The sequence below is a fragment of the Bemisia tabaci genome, chromosome 10 (assembly GCF_918797505.1).
Source record: "Bemisia tabaci chromosome 10, PGI_BMITA_v3".
Taxonomy (NCBI): domain Eukaryota; kingdom Metazoa; phylum Arthropoda; class Insecta; order Hemiptera; family Aleyrodidae; genus Bemisia; species Bemisia tabaci.
The window spans coordinates 11,874,668-11,899,708 of record NC_092802.1 but is presented as its reverse complement, the minus strand read 5'-3'; the positions used below and the strand labels follow the sequence as shown (position 1 = coordinate 11,899,708).

The 25,041-nt window shown below is 39.0% G+C and overlaps 1 protein-coding gene across 1 annotated transcript in view; it reads right to left on the bottom strand.

Moving 5' to 3' along the window:
* The window catches only part of LOC109044709 (transmembrane protein 145), a 51,278-nt gene that overhangs the window by 7,763 nt on the left and 18,474 nt on the right, over nt 1-25,041 (bottom strand). Inside the window, 5 exon segments of the mRNA XM_072305094.1 lie at nt 130-302; nt 2,417-2,566; nt 3,574-3,644; nt 5,286-5,374; nt 7,667-7,861. Of these exon segments, the coding sequence (XP_072161195.1) occupies nt 130-302; nt 2,417-2,566; nt 3,574-3,644; nt 5,286-5,374; nt 7,667-7,861 (678 nt within the window).

Below are 25,041 nucleotides of genomic sequence, written 5' to 3'. Positions count from 1 at the left end.
AATCAGTTTTTTTTAAAGTGAGCCATCAGTATCATTAGAAAGCAAGTAAACCAATTTTTTTACTCTCTCTTCTAGAAGAACATTTTTTAATGAAAAAGAAAATGATTTGATGAATAATCTCATACTTACTTGTTTTTCATAAATAAATAATAATGTGTAAGTAAACACGTAAAGGCACATAAACACGGTGATTTTAACGCTTGAAATAGTTCGAAGTTTTCCCCGAGTCACAGTATATCCTTTGGCGAGAAGCAATAAAAGCAATAAGTATATTGTTTCGCTGGCAGATTCAAATAACCTCCCTGAAAAATTACAAACGATATTCAAAAAAATCAATTCAATGAAGACCTTGAAGTCCCTAGAGGAAGAACCCTAGATGTGCTACTTAGAAGTACAACTGGATAGCTTTTTGTTAACTAAGAAGATCGATTCCAAATAAGGTTCAAAATGTAACAATATTTCATACAATCATTTAGTTGAATCGCTTCTATGTCTAAAGTGCGAAAGCACGCATCTTCATTGTGATGCTTCAAAATTTCCGCTCCTCTTTCATTTTTTCGAAAAGAAAGAAGGCGACTTATTTAATTATAGTTCAAAAATTTTCAGAAAATTTTGCTGACCGAGATGAAAAATCAAGGAAGTTTCCATGAAATTACGATGAATAGTTTTCCAAAGAAAAATGAACAGTGATGTGGAGTGCTTTGCGATTTATAGATTGTTATGTCATTTAAACTTATGGTAAAGAATTGATTATTAAGGTGTCCACTGCGAACACCCTGTTAATCGATTCTTTTCCATGGGTTTAAATGGCATAACAATCGATACATCGCAAAGCAAGTATGCCAGGAAGTCTGCTACGTCTCAAACGAAGATGCGTGGTCTCACACTTTCTCCATCAATTTGGAGTCTTGTAAGTCATAAATATCCTCAAAAGGAAATTTAAAATGAAAAAAGTAGGTCAAATTTTACTTTTTAATTCGAGCAACAATTTTTCCTCATATAATTAACAATGAGTGTATAATATTCAATTAAGACTTTGCCAATGGGCAATATACTTTTGGGCGCTTCTGGGTACCAGATGCGCCCTTTCCAACCGTTCGACTCCCCCGATGTAACATGTACTATACTACATGCCCTTTTGCCTTATGGGTAATGACGCCATTCTGGTACACCCGGGAAAATTAGATTTTTTTCTGCATTCTGGTATTCGTTAAAAGTTTTCGTGAAATGTTTTGGTTTTAAGCATAACAATCTCGCACGGACGTATTACCTGGTTAAAGTATTTTAGGGCCGCCTTATGCTTTAAATACTTATATCCGAGGCAGTACTTTCAGATCGATTTGAAATAGATCGTATTCGATACATCAAACGGTGAGATTGTATCGATATCGATTGTTCAAAACATAAACATAGCCTCAAAAGTAAATTCAGAATTCTAAGAGAACGGGTCTTTTGTAACAGATTTTTTATTCTTTTGCGTACCAAATGCCAATTTAAAGTGAAATTGTTAGGAATTTTCTCATTTTCAGCTTTTCCAACTTAAATCCTTACAGTTTGGTTTGAGGTTATGTGCTATTGTTTTGAACCAAACGATACATCGAACCGTTATCGAATACGGTCTATATTACGAACAGTCACGTGATCTCTTCATTTTAGTGACGTATTACTGTGCTACATTGTGATTGGTTCATTTTCTTGGCGCAGCATCGACACGTCAGCTGTTTGCGGCATTGAGCGGAAGGTTTAAGGTTATGTTATGGACCAAGAGAATGAATAAGGACCCCCAACTCCAGTTAGCGGAGACACCGGCCCCGCTCCCCCGCGACCTGCGCGCCCTACCTCGCGGCGTCGCGACGCCGCTGTCCGCTAGATCGCGTTGACGCACCAGCTTTAGAGGTTCCGCCGCTCTTTCCCGTCGTCTGATTTACAGTGCATCCTTTATGTTTCCATTCACCACCCACTTATATTCATCACAAAGTGCCTGTGGAGAGCATCAGATCTTCGCGGTCGATTTGAAGTTTTGATGAGTTTTGCGGATAAGGAATCCCACTTTAAATTCCATCTTCGTCAGTCTTCGGGTACATAAGTTGGTAGTAATATGCTTTGTCAAAGAAGCGCCCTCCAACGCTTGGGCGTTGGAACTGCTTGTTTCGTCTTCGCTGGCTCCTTGCAGCTGTATCTTATCACAAGTTCATTTTTGCAGAAAATGTACTTACACACGAGTGATTTTTATTGAGTCGCAGCCCGAAGCTGAAAGATAAAATTGGACGTATTTATGCTAAAAGGAATTATGGTACACGCAAACTCTATGCACATAATTCCTTTTAGCATAAATACGTCCAATTATAGATCCGACATTCAAATACCTCGGGGTCAATCAATGTTCATGTCGTGTGAGACAGCGCTGTGAACTTACCTAAATTCTTAACACGAGGTAATCCAGTCCCATTGAGGGCGAAATTGAGCAACGCATAGCCCTGAAATAAAATTCCTATCTCTTGAGTTATAACAGAATAATTAAACAATTTGTACGTCGAATGCAGTAATTGCCTAGACTTTAATTCATCTGAAATAAACAAAAGAAGACAAATTACACAAAATCTGTATTTCAAGAGAAAAGAATGAATATTGGAATATTTATGCATCATAATAGAATTTTTTTCCTCTTGTTTACGGCAAAACCAGCATTCGGTGCTAGTTTTGATTACAAGAACCAAATTTTGATTAGTATCCCTTATAAAAAATTCATATTCCTTCTCGTTCTCTCAGAAGTTCTTGTTGGTATAAATGCCTGAAATAAGGAGTGGTTCAAGTAAGCGAATCCTTTGTTGTCAGAATTCATGAAGATGTCGTATTTCAGACCGAGGGACGCAGTTTTATTTCAACGCTGCTCAATTTCTTCACGCAAATTTGAATTTTACTGAACGAATTTTAGACTGAAAATCTCGCCGAGTTCTTTTCTACGTGCATGCAAAAATCAGGAAAACTTTGAACAGCTGTAGGAAAGTCATATTCTTGTAATAAAATTAATTCTTGAGGTGATTTTGCAGCCTTGGAATGAAGATACGTCCTTTATCTTGAAAGCGACGAATTATCTGTGCTCATCGCCTTTTCATGGTGACTATAAATTGGACTGCATTTTGCAATTTGGAACTATAAATTCTGGCTCATCTGAAAAACACTTATGTGTATAGGGAATCTAATGGCACATACGTTGTTTTTAAACTGGACCGGAATCTAAAGTTCCTATTTGCAAAATGCTGTCCAATTGTGGAGCGCATGTTTTTTACCGAGGAAAAATGTGTGTGAATATTTTGAGAATAATCAGTTTAGAGAATACTAAGATTATTCCGAGATACGCGGCTCATAAACACCGTCGGAGAGCCAAAAACAAAAGAGGAAAAATGTCACTCATTTTGAAGTGAGATTTCGCAATGAGGAACTACTATTTCTGGCTCATCCCTTAAAGCACCTATCTACATAGAGAAATAAAGACACAAACGTCATTCCTAAAACGAACCGGAAACGGCAGTTCCTCACCGCAATATTAATTTACATTTTAAAAGTGCTTACTTGAACATACGAACACAGCAACTACGACAAATGCATAAACAATTGCATATGCTATCACAGTAGGAAAATATCTGAAAAAAAGCAAAAAAATTATAAATAAACTCGGATTCAAAACTGGACAGGAAATTGCCACTTGCGTGGGTAATTAGGACATCATTAAGCGAATGTGACTCATAGGAATTGACCGAAAAACCGCGTACCTTCACCTGCATGGTGAATCGCGCTTATGAGGTTACTAGAAACTGTACTGTAAATAGACTCATGGGCCGCATTCGCCTAATGACAACTATTTAATTAATATCGGGTTTTGATGAACGGAAGAGGACTCAATCCAAAGTCATTAGTCTCAAATTGAGTCACTGCACTGGATGCGGTTCTAGTCCCATTATGAGTCGTTCAACTAAGATTAATTTCAAAATGGCTATATTAAGCATTTCATTTCTTTTCTCGTTTTGGTCTTTTAAAAATCATCTTGATGTTTTTTTAGTAAGTCAAACGCGATGGTATTAAAATTTTAATGGAGGGAAATTGAATTATTTGGCGAGTTAAAACTGTCATCTCTTTATCTCTTTTTATTAATGTTAAGAATTTCATTTCTCTTTTCGTTTTTGTATTTTAAAAACCATCTTGATGTTTTTTTAGTGGGTCAAACGAGATGGTATCTGTCATCTCTTTATCTCTGGGTGAAATTTTCTTCTTTCGTGTAACACAGAAGGGTCGTTCATAAAATACGTAAAGCTTGAGGGGACTTTCCCGACTCAGCTCTCTGGGAGTGCACAAAAGGGAGAAGGAGGAGGCACAGAACCACGTTACATATACATAACGCTTATTGGTTAATTTTCTTTTTCTTTTACTTCCTTGAAGAGTCTTTCTCATAATTTTTTTTTTGCACTTCCGTTTAAATTATATTCAATACTTTTTTTTTAAAATTTTTCTATTGTTTCATTGTTCTCTATCTTTTTAGAATTTTCTAATTAAAACATATTCAGATCAATTATTATGTTCTCATTATCTCCTTTTATGTTTACCCACTTCCAATTTTCACTAAATATCAAATACATGGAGAAAATACTTCGGACTATCAGTGGTTTTTCTTTTGTGTTGGGGCGTAAGAGGTTCAGCGGAGCGTTTGTATTTTTTTAGGAGAAAATAGACTGTTCCATGACTACATTAGTGGGAAGAGCTAAGAAAACCGATACGGTTATCAGTACAGTTCGGTTATCATATACAGTTCCGCACATCTGCAAATTGACGCTTTTATAGGACGAAGAAAAAACTTTCAATTATTATAATTTTAGATTTAGGTTTGCAATTTGTGTTATGCATTACAGCTTCATTACAGCGCTTTTATGCGGGATTGGAGCAAACCATAAACAGTAGCTTGCGTATTTTATACTATAGAACGCGGCAAAGTCGCCAATTCATTTTTGCCAAAATTGTCAATTAGGTGGTTTTGTCCCTTAATCGTCTAAAGCCTATTTTCGACCAAATGATTTGTTTTATTAGCAAATGGATAAATACTAAACTTCAGTAAGTACCTATGCAGATGTCAAAGTATGCGTTTAAAGTTTTACTTTTTAGGACATTTTAATATTTGACTGATTCCTGAGGTTTCAACTTTTTAAAAATGAAAAATGAAATTGACTCGATGAATTTCAATGAAACTAGAGTAGAGAGGTCGTAAATTATTTGAATGGCTGTATTGGGATAACTTACAAAATTCGTCAGCAGAAAAATGCTCATGGAAGAGATCATCGGGAGGTCCATTTGTCATTAGGAACTTATACCGAACATTGAGACCCTGTCAAAAATCGTAAATAAAACTTTATGTCAAAGTAATCAACCAAGAATAGAGTTTATTCCTCGATTTTACACGTTAAAAATATTTTAGAACTAACGCACATGCCATTTAAAATTACCGTTCACACGTACAATATGAGGCATTCAAACTGTGGCTGACAAAGGAGAGACACGATTTATCGCGCTTCATTCTTCTGTAGCTATTCAAACCGTCGAAAGGAACTTGAAGTTCATGTAGTCGGCATTACGAATTGAACAGATGGAACTTAATTTCTCAAGAAAAAAGTTCGCTACCTCGGCCTAAACGATCGGTCACCTGAACCAAAAGTTTGTTGGTTGGACAATCCTAAATATTATGTGAGATGTGGAATAATAGGAATGTATTAGGTTCGTTTGATCAAATTCCTTTTTATCATTTAAATAATTAAAAGTTTGATGTTTGTTGCCGTGTTAGGTGATTTTGATTTGATTTTTGGATACCTCATGCTATCCGCCAAAATCAACGCTGGTTTTCTCATTCCAGAAGCAGACGATTTATTCAAAATGAGACGTCTTGTCGCGTATCCAGGGCCGGATGCACCTACCTGCCGCCCATGGGCCGCCTGTATTTTGCCGCCCCTTTCTCATTTGTTTTGGAACATCGATACAAACCATCAAGTGAACGTGCCGAGGGGGGGGGTGCATGAGACGCGTTTACTCGCGTTGGGCTCCTTTTTGTCGAAACTTTATCAACACTAGCAAAAGTTCACGGAACTTTGCGCGAAAATTAAGTTCCGTAAACCTATCTCTGTGTGGACGAGGCCTTTCATTTATGAGAAAGGAACGAAAAAAATTATGAAAGAATAAACATGAATGTGGTTTAATGATTTTAATTTCCGCCACCGCGCCAATCGCACTGTTTAGACGCAATGCGTGAAGTATCCCTACAGTCTTGTAGGCTCTATGCGTCTCGCGCCGACCGCTACTGACCGCATTGTTTTTGACGCAATGCGGGAAGTATTCATGGAGTCTTGTAGGCGTTATGCGTTTCACGCCGACCGCTGCTGACCGCATTGTTTTTGACGCAATGTGGAAAGTATTCTTGGACTCTTGTAGGCGCTAATATGTGTTTCTTGCTGACCAGCGCGCCGAGGGTTTCTCCTTTCCATCTCAAGTCCTCGTCATCATTGCTGTCTGCGCCGCGCCGCTCCAGGCCAAATTGCGTGTTTGGTTTTTCTCTCAACTAGACTAACGAAAGGCGTGTTTCTTGTATCACCGAAAAACGAATAAATTAGAAATTACTATTCTTTAACTCTCAAGAAATGAGAGATCTTTTCACCTTTTCTCGATTGTAATTTTTTTCTGAAGCAGATTTTTGTCTTGATACCTACATTTGAAAAAATTACAACATTTGCCGCCCCTAAATTTGCCGCCATGGGCCGCGGACTATGTGGCCACCCCCTAAATCCGGCCCTGCGCGTATCATTTCCTGGGCGAGAGAGGGACGATGATTTTAGCACATTACAGGCCATTAAAAATGGCCTTGTCCGGGATTTTGGCACCAAACATAAGTAATAAATCACCATGTAATCGTATTCATCTTGTGCTTTTAGAATTTTAAATATAAAAACACAAGGTTCAGTGACCCACTGTACCTACTCTGCCGCGTTAAGGATAAACGCCGTTTAAGCATTCGAGATTTGCCAAATTTTCTCGGAGAATACATGTGTTTTTGACGAAATTTATGAATATTTTTCCTTGAAATTTTCAGATATTTTAGATAAAATTGCCAGCAAGATAGTCTGAAAAATTTGGAAAACAAAATTTACAATATCCCCGATAAAGTCGTATTTTATGAGAGGACATTTGGCAACGTTTTAAGGTACACACGGCGTTCTTCCTAAGTACGGCAGTACTTGGTGCATAAATAATCTAGGTCACTCTATTACGGAAATTTTGCACAAAATTTTACTGAGAGGAGACTCAGTCCTCTGTCGTATTCTGCCGTGCTAAGAAAGAACGCCGTATGAACATTCGAGAGTTGCCAAATTTCCCCGAATAAAACATGTATTTTTGAGGAAATTTATGCATATTTTTCCTTTAAATTTTCAGGAACCTTGGGTGAAACTGTGAAAAAAATTTTCTGAAAATTTGGAGGGAAATTATTTACAAGTTTACCAGGATATTCGTGTTTCATCAAAGGCAATTTGGCAACGCCTGAAGGTTCATACGGCGTTCTTCCCAAGCACGGCAGTACATGGTGCATAAATAATCTAGGTCACTCTATTACGGGAATTTTGCACAAAGAACTCACCTTTGTTGAGTTACAGTTGCTGATCGCTATGAACCACCACCGGGGTCTGGCGCTCCTGAACCTTCTGGCGTTGTGACACGAGATCGAGTCATTTCTGGGGTAGTAATTACTGCACCCGGACCCGAAAAACGACTCCGTTAGATTCACAACTTGATTTTGCCCCAGGTTCAGCACTGCCTCGCGCTGCTCACATGTCTGAAACATACGATTTTTATCGTAATTTTAGGGCTCAGTAAACTAAAACTCGTTTTCAAAGTTTCCGCAGACTCGTTATGTAACGGAAAACGTAGTCTCTATTCACTAGCCGTAATTTTGTTTAATGGCCTGGTTACACGATCAAATTCCCGTCAAATTACGAACAAATGGTGATCATCTACCATCAAATTTCTGCGGCCTGCAAAAATTTGATGGTAGACGATGGAGCTGTGGGACTCATCCTTCATCTGATTTCCACACAATCGTGCTTATTTCATGCTTATTTCAATCAACACGCTGCTTTAATTAACTTTACTCATCAATCTAGATAACTCTTGACCGTCATCTTGGTCATCATTTTGAGCGGAATTGGACGGGAATTTGATCGTGTAACCAGGCCATAACATTTTATGTACTCTCAGGTTAACCAAATAAAAAAGTCCTTCGTTGTAATTGCTCATGGTTGGGGCAAAATAATGCCCCGATGATGTATTTTAATTCACAATTATCATATATTTTTATAATTAGCTTGGCAGTAGTAAATAAAATGGTACGGAGCCAACAAAAGAAATAAACAGTAAACCTAAAAGTGTCATTCTTAATTTCTTGGATGCATATGCACAAGAAAAAATAAGTACTATTTAACTTTTTCTGCCAAACTTTCTCTTGCCCTGCCAAACCATAGACTGAGGGAATAAGACAGCAAATGAGGAGATGCGATCTGCCGGAGGAGCTCTGGCATGGATCGCTATCAGTGGCGGTTGGGTGTCGCAGAGCGCACAGAAAGCGCTATAAGAGCGACTTGTTATAGTAGTAACTTTTTCTTTTTTAAAAATGTTTGAAAGGTATAATGAGAAAATGAGTTGAGAGACATTTTTGGAATTGATGAAATTTGTAGCTGTTTTAATCAATAACATCTCAAAGTATACTTTGTGAAAAAAAAGAAAAAAAAACTTCAAGTAATTTTCACGCCTCAAAATCCGTGTACGAAGTCTATTCGCATTATAAATGGTCGTGTGGATACTCAAGTTAGGACGCTTTCTTTTCAAAACTACATAAATTTTACTCAATACTTCTTACCCGTTATAGTTTCTATCTCTGTTGTGAGATTAGAAGAACCTCGGTCGCGTGAGAGCAATATAATCTGTGCTCACAACAAGGTATATCCGGAAAAATATAAACTTTATAATTGCAAGATGCAAGATTGCAGATGGAGCTTGCAACTAATAATACAGTAGAGTCTCGATTATCCGCGATCATTGGGACCTGAGATACCGCGGATAATCGAAAATCGCGGATAATCCGAATCTGCTCGAGACGGCCGGAAAAAGTCATCGGAAAGACTGTATTTTAAAGAGATCAGTAAAGACACTTACCACGCATTAGAGAAGAATATAATTACTAACTAAGAATCAATAAACGTTACCTGTTAAACAAATTAAACTTTATTCCTTGAAGAATTTCTTGATGGATTTGAACCTTTTTTCGGCTGTCGTTGTTTCCATGCGTTTTAGAAGCAGTAACTCGGCTGCGGGGCGATTATTGAGACTGATGGACAAAGCGATAGACAAAGAAGACATAGGGAGTATGGAGCGATCCTATTGGTTGACATGGTTGGTTCTTGTAGACTAAGAAAAAAAATGATAGACCAATTGTCGGGTCTTTAGTGGGTTGCCGCTAGTTAGTCCATTATCTACCTCCTATGTCCATTGCCACCACCTGCTTCCACCAATAGGATCCCTCCAAATATCTTTTGTCGTCTTTGTCTTTAGCTTTGTCTATCATATTCAATAATCGGCCCGTTGGTGTTGTTTCTCCCCCTTGCTCCATAGACCGCGGATAATCAAAATCGCGGATAACCGAGGCGCGGATAATCGAAACTGTACTGTACCTATTATTTTCAACTGTGCATGCAGTAGAGTCTAGCGACTAAATTGACAGTGAAGGTAAAACAAAAGTGAAAACGGAGAAAGATAGCTCGCAGTTTAAGGTTCAGCCGGACGCTCGACGTTCTGTCAGACATACTCTCGTGACCCAAACAATAACTTTCCAGTTGAAATTATCACCATCTAGCGCAAGCCAACGTCACCGATTAAAAGTATCAGGTTAACAAAAGTTGCAAAGTAACCAAACTCTGCAAGCACGGGCATGCATATCCCACAATTGAGACAACAGCCAAAGCCTCACGCATTTTAGAATTTCGAAAACCATTCTACGGTATTTCAGCGAGGCATTTAGCACGTATTTATCTCGGAACGACTCTTTTCCAACCTTTGTTCTGTTAGTATAAAATACGACAGAACTTGGAAATCATCACATTCACTTTATTCACTTCATACGAGAACTAGCATTTCACAGCCTCGAAGATGTTCAAAGTTTTGTCAGTTTTTGCTTTGGCAGCAGTCCTTGGTCTTGCGTACTCCAATTGCTGTAAGAATAGCTACCTCTATTCCGGTCCATATACGCGTGGGCTACAACTACCGGTATGGCTATCCAAGCTCCACTTACAGTTACAGTGGCTACCCAGGCTCAACTTACAGTTACAGTGGCTACCCAGGCTACCCTGGCTATTCAGGCTATAGTTACACCAGTTACGGCTCCAATCCCTCCGGTTACAATTACTACTATCAATGAAATGGTATAGTTATGGTTAAAGTTTGAAGAGATCCCTGAGAGTGCATTTTTTTAGTTTTCCAATTTTTCTCATTTTTCAACCAGAGGAATATTTGATATCTGCATAGAAGTGAGGACCAAACATATATCATCCCAAATTGTTCAGCTTTTTCGGTGTTTTTCCTCTCTATGATTACTATTCATGTGATTAATACTAATTCACTCCATCAATGAGCTCTCTTTACATTGATGCAGGGTTTAACCGTCGCTGAATTCAGTTAACTATGCGTACTTCACTCTCCAGGATTATTAAGTTAACCTTCAAAGTGTATTTAAATATCGTATAGTCTTACTCGTAAATATTTTTCTAGAAATGTATGTGCTTTAGTACAAAAAGTACCGATTTTGTATTTGTTTTATCCAAAATAAACCTGTTTATTTCCAATTTACACATTTGTTAATTTTCTTTCAAATGTATGGTATCTTAGCAGATCCTTGCTTGTCTTCAAAGATATGACAGTGGATGCGGGTTTATTTGATCCCCTTAAGTGTCACGCGTTGTTGTGGGCGTTCCAGACTGTTTACACCAGTTGAAAACACCTTCAATTTCGCGTGATACTTCACTGCTCACGCCAGAGTTAAAATAGTTGTATCATTAATTGCCGTGTAGAATCCTCCGCTTTTCGAACATTAATGAAGTATATCGTTGACCAAAGTTTAAAACCTCGTATCTCCGTTGTGGCGTTTCAGACTTCAAGAGAAGTTGACGTAGTTTTTTGGTAACTTCCTTGATTTGCCCTTTCTGATGGCAGAATAGTCTAAATAAACAAGCTACTAAGTTTACTTGTCCCTCTTTTAAAATATAAAATAGGAGCGGAAATTTTTAAACATACCATAATGAAGATACGTGGTCTCGCCCTTTGGTCATAGAATTTGTCCCTCTTTGAATCGGAGAAACTTTTATGGAAACTGTTGGCATTATTAAGAACATCGATCAGACAAATAAAAAAATGATGTCTATCATTTCTCATAAAATGAAAGATTATGTAAATACAATGGCGTTCAGTTTATTTGTATAGTCAAACCTCGCTACTTTAGGTGTTTCCTTGGAAATGTATAAGAACATTCTGTGCGACATGCACACTGTACAGGCGCACAAAACATGTTTAAAAAATCCAAGAAATTAGGCGTAAAAAATTTCAAATCTAAACATACATTTTCTGTTTACGCCGGACATCCCAACAAAAAAAAAATGAATTTCCTAAGTAAGTTCAAAGAGCCTGGTTCCACGCCTGAAAATTTTAAACAAAAAAATCACGATAACTCGCAAAATAGCTCCAAGAAAAAAAAGTGGGACGGAGTGAATTAAAACCTCAATCTTCGAAAATGTGAATGAACTCTCGAAACTTGTGGTAATGTCAAATCTCAGATGATTATGCCTAAGAGTGAAGAGGCGTATTACATTTTTCATCACAGAGTATGATTTAAAAATATTACGGCAGCGGTGTGACATAAAAAATATGATGTTTTCAATTTTTCATGCTCCCATAACTGATGAAAAATTTTCTAAAATAATTTTAAATAATCCAAGAAAGTAAAAATTTAGGAAATTTCGAATAGTGTGTCCTTTAAACTGCGAAATGAACTTTATCTCTTTCACATTGAGTTTGGATGTAAATACCCTACGAGTGCTACAAGTAGCCTTCAAACCGCACTGATACTACAATCCTGACATAAATTAGAACAAATACTGAAAATTGCTCTATCATATTCGTTGGCACAGTAGATTTATTCAAGTATATGTCATGCGTTATGCCTGTTCAGAGTCTTAAAATTTTACGTTCCATTACGAGCAGCGCCCCGAATATGATTTAAAATCACGGTAGTATTAAACCGAGGTAGTATTAATAATCTTGACGTGACACGGTGATAAATTTAAATGATCAAATACACTGAGACTAGGTTTAAATTTTATTGAAGATTTTTCCCTCTTTCCGTGAGGTAATAAATCAAATCGAATGTTACAACCTGAATATTAAAGATCTGTCTAAGAAAAAGTATTTTAAATTTAAAACTTGCCGTTTTTCAGCACAGAAAAAAAAACTCGAGAAAAAAAATGGTTGACTAAAATTTTGTGTATGTATTCTAAAAAATGAGGGATTAAATTAATGTTTCTTTAAGTAATCGTGTGATCACATGATATATAAGACAACAAATATTGGCTCATAAAATTATTGAAGGAGAACACTGAGTGAGTATTTCTCAATCGTTTTAGGCTTGTGACTGGACTTATCGGTGATTGTTACTAAGTTTTAACGTACTCGCCGAGGAAATCTGAAAAAGGCGATTGAACAAGTGTACATGCCATTACCTAAAAAAAAAACAAGAAGAAACATCCAACATGAATATGTTGGAAAAGCGTGCCGAAGAACTGAAATCTAGTGTGTGCACTATTTCCATTTCAACGAGATGTGTATAAATTAGTACTCTCTGCAAATTGGGGAGGAATTATTGATTTGATACCGTTGAATGTAAATACATTTTATTGAATAAAGAAAGTAACATAATTATATTGGATGAACAAAGAAAATAACATCATAAATCATTTAACTGAATTGGTTCATTCAGAATTTCAAATTAAAGTTTGGAAATTGTTCAGTTTGTTGCGTCATGTTGGAGATTGCTCAGTTTGCAGCAGCAGAGTATGGAGTTTACTCTGTTTAATGAGTCAAACTTTGTCTTTTCTCTTTTCTTCGATTGATTTGTATTAAAATGAGACTTTAAGGTATCTTTTCTGGAAATAAAAAAAAAAAAAACGTGACACCAAAAAAAAAAAAAAAAAAAAAAAAAAAAAAAAAAATGCAACTTACACTCAGAGAATCAACAAGGGAACCTAACCTCCAAAACTCTGCCTTCCAATTGGTCGAATTGGAGATTGCTCACTTCGCTGCAGTTGTAACTATGGAGATGCAGCCAACTTGGGTTTAACCGCTTTTGAAAAGACGCTGATTCGCTAAATAGTTATGGCGGCATTTAAACTTCTAATTTAAATCCTCCGAGCGTAGAAAAGCTTATTTGACGTACCTATGAAAGAAAATAATACGGTTTCCACGGGAAAATGTTCTCAAGGGTTTCCAGTAACAGGATAATTCGGTTTCTCGATGAATGACCTTCAGGGCTTGACACTATAACGGTTCAAAAACGGAAGAACGGATCCGACGGAAAAAAAATTCGGACCGCCCCTTGAAAAGCATTGGTCGATCGGTGTGCTGTACTACAGTACATCCGAGTGATTTCAAAAAGCGAGCCCTATAGGCACGCTTAAAATGTCGTGTAGTACACAAGCAGAAGTTTCGCTGGAAAATTTGATATTTTCAAAATTTCAAGTCGGTTTTAACAGCCATTTTCCCCCACCTTTTTCTGGAACTAGCTCTCTCCCCTTCCTTATACTTCGATGGTGGCATAAAGTTTTGGCTCTCGCCGATTGACTATACTCCTGTCAGTTTCACCGAATAAGACGGGTTTTTGTTAGCGAGGGCTATTTTATTTAGTGATGCGTGTCTGTAAATATAATTTAGATATAGGACATTCATACACAGCCAACATTACAAAAAGGAATGAAAAAGTACAGATATGAACAAAAAAACTGCACAGTTTTTCTGAAATCGTTTATTTTTGTCGCAAGTGAGTAATTTGCCAACAAAGGAAAACATTGAACTTCCATTTTGATGTGAAACAAAGTTCGTGCATTGCTTACAAACTATTTGGGTGGTCGGTTACACTTTGAAACCAGCTGTACAGCAAAGCGGCGTATTGAAGTCGTGAGCAATTTATTCTGATTGATTCTTTCCAACAGTGTCATGGATTTTTCTTGTCTGATTGATTTTATTTCCTTCAGTTTATCTAAAAATTCCGGACAAACTTCTCAAATTGGTTATACGCACGGTAATTTTATATCCTACCTTCTATTATTACAAAAAATAACCTTGTTCATTACAAAGACTTCCAGACTTCCGCTACAGCTACTGATTCAGCATGGTTATTGTTGAACGTATTAGTAAGGATACCCATTACAATTTGTCTGACATGAAGACGGTGTGTAACCATACCCCGAGTTACAGTTGCTACCTAGATTATAACAGCTTCCTGTATTACAGCCCGCACCCAAGTTACAACCGCAACCGGTGTTGCAACAAGAACCAGAGTTACAAGAGTTACATAGACTACATCCTGTCCCTAAATTACAACTGCAGCCTGATAAAGCCGTGTTGCAAGTACCCGAATTACAGGTAGTGCCGAAGGTATAACCGCAATCTGACGCGCATCCGTAACCGGTGCTGGGGCAGGATCCGCAAGTGTTGTAAGGATACACCGGATAGTTGTAATTGTAATTATAGTTGTATGGAGTGTAGCCGTTGTAGGGAGTCGAGCAAGGAAGATAACTTGAAGTAGGATACGAGTAGGAGATCCCAGATCCACAGTTAGCAGCTGTAAGGCCGAAAACCGACGCCAAAGCGAAAATTGGAAGAAATTTGAACATTTTCGGAGAGTGATGGAGTTACTCAAGCAGAATCAAACTACTGAATGTAAATTTTTGAATAGCTTTCGCGTTTTTATACCATTTAAACTTCCCTTTCATGTACACAAATGAACTCAGCTTTCACAACTGGCCAAGCACCAGATAACTTTTTTCCTCCGGGGGTTTCTTTCATACACCTGACATCAAGCAAACTCTCCAGTTGTGCTGCTTTTGACAAAAGGACGATGCCGTGTACAGTTTTCGATATGCAGCTGCAAAATTCGGCAATCTTTTGCAAACATATTTTGACATATTTGAGAACACAAAGATTTTCATAGTCGACTGAGTTTTGAAATTGTCCCTCCGGCATAGATATCATTAAGATGAAAAACTTTTCTCCCAAAATTCAGCAGCCTTGCAGCTTAGAGCGTCAGAGTGCCGCACAGTGAATCAAGAGATGAAGTTTTTTAAAACTGCAAATTTTGATGTTCATTTCGTCACATTTTAAAGTTCAAGGGGTTCTTAGAAAAGAAAATTTCACGAGGAAACCAACAAAAACTCTTTTAGAACCTCTAAATGTTGCATGAACGGAGTGGTAAGCGTTTAAAGTTTCCGATTTTGGTCCGACTTCTCCTATCGACTCGGTCCACTGTTCGCCGGTCCGGAAATTCACACCTGGCAATTTTGTCTCTGTATTTTTTTCCGGCTTTCCGCGAGGCGTAGTACATAGGAAGAAATCTGGACAAAAAATGCTGAGGTCTCCTAAAACAAAGTGCGCGCCACTGTGGCTAATCGTTCGTCGAACTCACCTCAATCATCGCACACTAAACGGCAGGTGGATTATTTCTAAACGAACCCAAGTATGTTTGGAGAATAATGAATCTTTGCCTATGTACTGCCGCGCTAAGGAAAAGTGCCATATCGACGGTGAAACTACCAAACCACGTATCTCGGTTTGCGACGTCGCAGACTTCCTGTCATACTTTATTTTTTAAATGAAAAACTACTTGACGTCCAGTCTTGAAAATTTCTGTGATTTTTCCTCCTCGTGCGGAGAAAAGTCTGTGAAAATTTCAAGGAATGATATTGATTTGGTCTACTTCAAAAAAATAAAATGCGAGCGTAGATTTTTAAACACCGCAAACGAGATACGTGGTTTGGTAGTTTCACCGTCGATATGAGCTTTTAAACGTTGCCAGATTTCCTTCAATTAAAATCGAATTTACTAGACACATTTTGAATATTTTTTTCCTCTTCAAATTTTTCGGATAATGTTGTTCGTAGTTTGATCTAAAATATCTGAAAATGTTGCATGTAAATATTAGTAAAATTTTTAAAAAGACTCACACATAGGATATTAATTGGATTACATTTTGCAAAAAGGAACCACTATTTCTGGTCCATTTTAGAAACAACATACATGCTATGGAATCCCTATGCAGATATGCGTTTTTATGGGAGAGCCAGAGATGGTGGTTCCTTATTGCAAAATGTAATTCAATTTCTGGACGCGTTTCGCTGGCTCGCAACTCCGGCACCCTCAGCACGACTCTGTTTTTTAAAAATTTTACTGAACATCTATCCTGTGCGGGTCTCCAAAAGTTTCATTGACGTAAAAATATGGTAAAACTTCCTAAGAAACACATGTTTCATCCGGAGAAATTTGACAACTCTCGAATGTTGATACGGCGTTTTTCCTCAGCACGGCAGGATACAATGCTTGTAGTGGATTCTAGATTTCACATAATATTCCGGCTGTAATCAGGGATGGACAGGCCTTGGGCCCTTGGGTAGGAGGTTGGGGATCCCCAACCAATATTCTGTAGAGGGCTCTCCGGGGCCGCCGCGGGGGCTGAAAAAAACGCACTTAAACTTCAAAATGAGTGGTATTGGCGTCTTGGATGTAACCTTGGGGCCCCAATTTTGAACTGAAAGAGGCCTTAAAATCCGGAAAAGCACCCAAGTCCTCGCACTTGGCTGAAGTCCAGTGATGGTTCAGGCTATCTGGAATTGACCAGGACCCCCAACCCTTGACTCCACGGGACCCTATCGAAAGGCTCGTTTCTTAAAAGGGCCCCAGTGATAAAAGTTCGGGCACCCGCATTCCGGATACTAGTTTTAGCTTCTTATTTTCTTAAAGGAAAAAATGTCCATTTCGGCCTACGAGCCAAGTCATTTTCTAAAGGTCATAAAAGATAAGCCGTCTAAAACTGTGAAAATGAACTTTAAAAGGGTCAACGGTCAAGGGTTTTTCTCTCATTTTTTTAGGGGGAAAAGGTAGAAGGGTAGAAGAGGACGGTTGTTTGTTTGTTACCCTAAAAATATTGTTCAGTATCAGGTTTCATGCCCGTGACCTCTTATCATTGTTATCCTTTTCCTTAATATGTACTTAAGTTTCAAGAAACAGCACAGTAAAGATGTGAGGTTAGTCAATTTTGAACACTCGAATATATCACATATTTGGAGCTAAAACTGCCTAAAATTCGATCTGGGAGAGGCTCTTTTCAAGAAATCTTCCGGCCCCCGTTGGCTGTGGGGTTAAGGGTACTCTTTTAAGGAACAACCCCATCAACAGAGGCTATTCTCGTAAATGAATCGATGCCTGCTAGACGAGCGTAAGTCCAAAAACTCATTAACCCTAGCGTCCTGCATTATAAACGAAAGCCATGGCTCTTGAGTTTTTAGACTTTCGCTCGTCCGACACCGATTCGAATCGACAACGCTGTTTTTCCTATACATGAGTCAATTATAAACATGGACTCTTGATGAGACAGCCTGCCTCACCTGGGGTCAATGAATATCCACTCTTTTCCATACTTTCAAATTTGCATAGCCCGAAGCTGCAAACTTTCAAAAATCGCCACTCAACATCGGCGCTATTTTCCTCCGCGCAATGAGCGGAGAGGTGCGCCCCGCCAAACTTTCGAGCTTTCCTCGGAAAAGCTCCGCTGATTGCGTCTCAAGCTTCGCTCGATCACATATCAAAGCAAGTGTTCTCTTTGCGCTAAAAAACTAACCCTTTGTCTGCCCACTATAAATTGAAAACAAGCCGAAAATCCGTCACATTCGAACGTTAATTTCCACGCAATAACCACTAAATATGTTACGGATTAGCCTAACCGCCGGAGTCCTGGTCTTGGTCGGTCTCACCAGCTCCTTCGAATACGGTGGTTATCCAGGATGTTTCAACCCTTACGTTCCTCCAGGCACCTTCCCCAGCCCACCCTTGAGTCCCACCCTTGGACCAGTGCCTCCCCCGATCGGCATCGCAGCACCAACTGGGTTTGGCGTCGGTCCGCCACCAGTGCCATTTACTCCCTCTCCGTTCGGTTGCGGATCTAGCCCTTACGGATACGGTTACGGATACCCGTATGGGTACCCCGGTTACGCAAATTGCGGAGCTTGCGGAAGCGGCGTTCTGTGCGGAGGTTGTGGAGCCTGCGGAACTTGCGGAGGCGGTTGCAACTGCGGATTCCCCAACGGAAATTGCGGTGGGTCCTGCCCGTTCAGCAACTGCGGTTGCGGCAATTGCGGACCTAACAGTTTTGGCAGTTGCAGCGCGTGTAATTCCTGCCCTATCCCCAACACTTATATCCCGGGATACTTCCTAGAGGACCCAACGAGCTGCCAGAAGTATTTGGTGCCGCCGGTGCTGATCGCTGGTGCTGGTTGTTGTAATTCTTTCTGCGGCACCGGAGGTACCTGCAATTCCATAACGGACGGCGTGCAAACCGCATGTTCATGCGGAACTACAACAGTGAGCGGAACTGGAGCTAGTACTGGAACTAATGATATCACTAGTACTGTAGAAGGAACTGAAACTGGTGATAGTGCCAGCATCACTGGCGGAACTGGATCTGAGGATATTATGAGCACTGCAGGATCTGCGGATGTTATTAGCTCTGCTCTTGAGGGAGTTACAGCTAATGTAGGGGATACAAGTGTTATAGGTGGTGATAATGACTCATTCTTACGTTTGGATCCCATTCTTGAAGTGGGAACAACAAGGGATGGATTGGTCGATGTAACTTTAGGGAATAATAATGATCTCGTAACAGCTGGTCTTGGTTCTAATTTGGGTTCTCTTAATTTCGGAAATATTTCTGGAACCGGCTCTTCAGATTTTAAGTTACAAAATTATCTTGGCGATCCCACACGTTTGGATGAGGAGACAATGAAAATAATGGCGGATGCCATCGACAGCGGAATAACAGATATCATGAACAATGTGGGTACGGAGGGAACTTCAACTGCAAATGAGGAGTCCTAATGCAGCGATCGGTTCTGAAAAATGCCCCACATTTTTTCAGAGGTCCACAATTTACGTTGAAGATAAAACTGGTAAAACAGATTACTATCTTCTCTTACAGTAATTGATCACTGGGAATTTTTAGTGCTTTCGCCGTGTTCCAAGTATTCAAAATTTAAAATTATTTAACATCGAAAAAATAAAAAGTCGTTTTGTGCCAGGAATAGCTTAATGTAAAGTTACTTTGAGACAGTAGAGTTTCAGAAGATTTCCAGTGATTCGTTACTATTCAGAAAAGTGTTAATTTTACCACGTGCGGTTTTCTCCTTTTCTCTTCTTTCTCTCTCATTCATACAAAAAATCAAACCAAGTATATCTTATGTAACAGTTTGCCAGAACTATTTTATGCATCGACTTCTACCCTTCACCTGTGTAATAATTCTGTAAAAACGGAGAAAATAAACAGTATTAGTGTTTCTACGGATCTGCGTGTTTCCTTGGAATTTTTAAAACCACCTAATGCGACACACACACCCACCCACACTCACATACCAAAAAAAAAAAATCATGGATGCAAATAAAATGTCGTGGCACCTGCTTTCAATATGTGAGATAATTCAATTAAACGTGCTTTATTAAAAGTTTGAGAATTTTTTCATTGTGAAGTTTCCTGATTCAATCCTCGCGCTCTCCTTCTCTTCCCTTACACCAAAAAAAAAAAAAAAAAAAAAAAAAAAAAAAAAAAAAAAAAAAAAAAAAAAAAAAAAAAAAAAAATGTTCTTTTTTTTGTTAATGTACTGCCTTTGTTCCAAAAACTGATTATAATACTTATAGGTACGCACTAAAACCCATTAGTTGCGGGCCAGGAGAAAAAAAGTAAATCAATAAAAACGTCCGCGAGGTGCTAACCTGTGACATGTGCGTAACGATGGCTCCTTTTTCATCTCTGTAAAAAATCCTTTTTTTTTATTTTTTTTTTTTTTTTTATTTATGTAATCACAATAACGATATACACAAAGAGATTTTAGACCTGTGTAGTCTTTTAAATCTTAACTTTAACTTATATACTAAGTATAAATAAACAACTGCTTTTACATGGTTATATGGTAACAAGGGGAATCAGAAAATCAGAAATGTAGAAAAATCAGAATAAGTGAAAATTAGAAAAATCAGAAAAGGGGGTATTAAGGCAAAGAAGAACAACGTAGAATGCTTTGTGGTAATCAGGCCAGGTGGCCCGAAGTGAAAACTGCAAGAAAATGTAATTACTAAGTTACGAAAATTATTGAAAGGTAAGTACGGTAGATTACTGAAGTTTAAGAATGATAAGAAAAGCAGGAAAATAACTAAGTTTAGCTATGTCAAGCCTCACGGGTAACGTGAGAACTTTTGCCTTTAGCAAGCGTGTACCCCTTCAGCCGACATAGGCCATCAGGGGTCAGAGGCAAGAGCCTAACACCGGCGGAAAAGGGGCGAGCTCAGCTCAAACGTTTTACGTCTTTTTAAGCGTCGCGGGGCAGCAGACCAATCCAAGAGCGATATCGCTTCCGGATTGGAGTGTCTACCCAGCCGATCCTCATAGTTCAAGTAAAGTCTAGAGATATAGACTTCCATGGATTCTATCCCGAGCTCGCCTCTAATATCGGCGTTACGCTCGTACCATCTGGCCCCGGTCATTTGGCGCAAGATTTTATTTTGTGTTATCTCAATTTGGTTTAGGTTAGAGTTTGCTGCGCAGGCCCACATCTGGCTGCCGTATGCCCAGATTGGCCTTATCATGGATTTATATAGGAGAATTTTATTATTTAATTTTAATTTTGAACGCTTACCTAGAAGCCATAACATTTTTCTATGCTTAAGTTCGATTTGCTTACGTTTAGTTAGGATATGTTCTTTCCATGATAATTTACTATCCATGATAAGGCCAAGATAAGTAGCCTTTGAAGAATGGGGGATAGCAGTATTCTTTAGGATCAGAGGTGTGTGAACGTAGGGGCGTAAAGTAAATACCACGTTGACCGATTTAGTGGCGTTGAGCACAGTACGATCGTTATCTGTCCATTCCTGGATGTCGTCCAGGCTTTCTTGCAGATTTCTGACCGTTTCATCATATGTGGGAGCTGAAGACGCTACGGCTGTATCGTCAGCGAAAATACCCAATTTGCCCTTTTTGGGCTTTGGAATATTGGCCGTAAAAAGGCTATAAAGAAGGGGGGAGAGTACCGACCCCTGCGGTACTCCTGCTCTAATCTTTTTAAAATCTGAGTAAGAATCCTCGAAGCGAACCCGAAAGAAACGGTCAGAGATGTATGACATCAGCAGCTGAACATGGTTGCCCGGTAGTATTTTGGAAAGTTTAAATGCCAGTTTCTGATGCCACACCCTATCGAAAGCCTGGGCGACGTCCAGAAACACGACATTGCAGTATTGTTTTTCTTCTAACGCTTTTTCAATATAGGCGGATATTCTGTGTAATTGTTCAATCGTACTGTGCCCAGGCCTAAAACCAAACTGTTCGTCTGGGAGTAGATTTTTCTTTCTAACTATACTAAAAATTCTCTTTATATACAATTTTTCGAAGAGTTTGCAGATTAGCGGAAGGAGGGAAATAGGTCTGTAGGAGCTAGGAGCTGAAGCAGGTTTGCCCGATTTGAGGATTACAATAACTTCCGCTTTTTTCCATTGCAGAGGTATGTATTTTAACTTAATTACAGCATTAAAAATAGCTGTTAATTTTTTTAAAGCGGCCGGGGGAAGTTGTTTTAAAACTACTGCTGATATCAAGTCATATCCTGGGCTTTTTTTAATTTTTGTTTTGTATTTAATTTCGTTAAATACATCCTCGTAAGTAATTTTTTTGATTTTTTCGTCTGGAAGAAATTCTAAATTCTCTACTTCAGCTTCTAATTCTCTTTCTTTATCAGGGCTTGAACTTGGATTGGGCTGAAAAACAGATTCCAAATGGGCAGCGATGGTATGCGCCTTATCTTGGCTGCTAGTAGCCCAATCGCCATTATCCATTTTAATCGGAAAACTAGCTTGGAAGGGACGTTTTAAGCCTTTTGTTGCTTTCCATAGTGAGTAGTCGTTTGTCTCACTAGCGCTTAGATTTTTAATAAATTTTTCGAATTGTTCATTCCTATAAGCGTTTATTCTTTTTGAAACGACTTTATTTAGCTGGTTATAATAGGCTTTGTCTGCAGGGAAATGGGTAGTCTTTTTCCTCCGCGCAGCTCCTTTTTTGTGGTCTATGAGTTTTAAGATTTCTTCGGGTAAAGTACACTTGGGGTAAAAATTTGTATTATTTCTTGCAACAGGAGTAGAACTTTTGGCAGCCTCCTGGATTAATGAAGTTATCGCTTCTGCCTCTTTATTGAGAGTTTCGTAATTATTTATTTGGGTTGAATTATCAATTCTAGATGTAAGTAATTCTCTAAATTTATTCCAGTTGGTTTGGGCCGAAAAGAGGCAAGGGGGTCTTTTCGTCAAAGTGGGAGTAGCAAGAATGGATAATTTAACTGGAATATGATCTTTAGGTTTTTGTCCTTTCTTGCATTCCAAAACGTCACAAACAGTTTTATTGTTTAAAGAAAGATTATTAAACACAAAAAAATCAAGTATGTCTGGTTCTTTAATACCATCAGCCGGATAGAAGGTAGGCTTACCCGGAGTTATGAAATCTCCACCAATTAGATTTACTGCTGTTTCTAGGCCAACTCCTTTAGGATTGGTGAGGCGAGATCCCCACCTAAGATTTTTAGAATTAAAGTCCCCGCCGAGGATAAATCGTGGACCCATTCTTTCTAATAATTCAGAATAATGAGTTGTTTGGCAGCGTATACCTGGCGGTGCATAAATTGCTCCGACGTTAAAAGAACCGAGCGATGATTCAACCTGCACAATCACAACTTGAAATCGCTCCGTTTCAATGATATCGATCACTGAATGTTTTATGCATTCCCTTATAGCTACAGAGGCCCCCCCTCTCGCCTTATTGGAAGGGTGACGAGCATTATAAAATCTGAAACCTTTTATGAATCCTCTATTTTCGTTTGCAAAATGAGTTTCCGAAAAAAGAGCGATATCGGTTCTCAGTTGAGACATGGTTTCACTAAAGGCTAGGGCTTTAACGGGAGTAAGGCCGTTAGCATTCCAAGTAATAATATTTAAAATACTTTCAGTCTTGTTGTGATTCATCACATTAGTTGCGAGAATTTTTGTTGATAACTTGGCCGAGTAAGGCCATTAATTACAAGTGAATTATCAATTTTATCGGTCAAAATGGCACGAAATTTTTCCCAGTCAGTTTGAGCGGAAATTAAACATGGGGGTCTTTTAATGAGAACAGGGGTAGCAAAAATAGAGGGAGTAACAGGCACATGGTCTTTTGGGCGTATGTCTTTTTTAGGCAGTAAGACATCACAAACAGTCTTATTATTCAAAGTTAAGTTATTTAACACAAAAAAAATCGAGCAGGTCGGGTTCCTTGGTCTCATCGGCCGGGTAGAACGTGGCTTACCAGGAGTGATAAAGTCCCCGCCAATTAGATCCACCGCTTTTTCTAAACAAATACCTTTGCCGTTGGTGAGTCTAGACGCCCACCTGACATTCTTAGCATTCCAATCGCCCCCGATAATAAATCGGGGACCCAAACTTTCAAACAATTCAGTGTAATTAGCCGTGATACAACAATGTCGAGGCGGCGCGTAAACTGCACCAACGGCAAATGGCCCCATCGATGATTCGATTTGTATGATACCAGCTTGGAATCTCTCCGTCTCAATCACCTTAATGATGGAGTGCTTTATACACTCCCTGATAGCTATAGAGGCGCCCCCGCGAGCCTTATTGGACGGATGCCTAGAATGATACATCCTGTATCCTTTTACATAACTCCGAGATTCACGCGCATAGTGGGTCTCTGAAAATAGGATAACATCAGAGCGTAATCTCTCCATTGTTGCGCTGAACGCCAGTAATTTTGCTGGAGATAAGCCATTTGCATTCCATGCAAGAAAGTTTAGAATGCTTTCCTTGGAGTCACCCGACATTTCACGGTAGTCGAGCAGTAGCGGGGGAGCCGATAAGACGGCCGAGAATAAGTTGTTCGTACTTTTCCTGTCGTTTGGACATCTCGTCAAGCTGTTTCCGCAGTGACTCAATCGTAGCGAGAAGTTGACTTATCAAGTCGTCTTTTTGATTAGCCCCGTTTGCCGCATCTGCGAACGTCACGCCGGGTTGCAGAGCGGCCCGGGCGTTTTTAACCGGCGTTGCATTGGAAGCAGCTTGAGATTTGTATTTTAACGCGGGTTTTTTGGGGAGAGGTGGAAAATTACCCCCCGGACCCGATTTTTTTGGACCATTCTTTTTATCCCCGGACCCGATTTTTTTGGACCATTCTTTTTTAGAGCTTGCGAACGCTCTTGTTGCATGGCTTTCGCGAAAGGGCATCCTCTATAGCTAGCTGGGTGGCCCCAGGCCCCACAATTTACACACTTGGGATTGATGACCCTCTTAGGCCACTCACAGTCAGAGGATAGGTGTTTCCCTGCACAACGGACACATCTAGCCTGCTTACCACAAAAGTTAAATGAATGTCCAAAATTTTGACAACGTTTGCATTGGATTATCCTCGCGGATGATACTTTGATTGGTTCTACTTTAACTCGCATAGAGCAAATACCTAAGATCTTATAAATTTTTTCAATATCATCATCATGATCAAAGTCCACTTGGTGGACGGGAATTTTAATGAGTTTTGTCTTACTAACATACTCCTTATCCTCACTAAATAGAGGG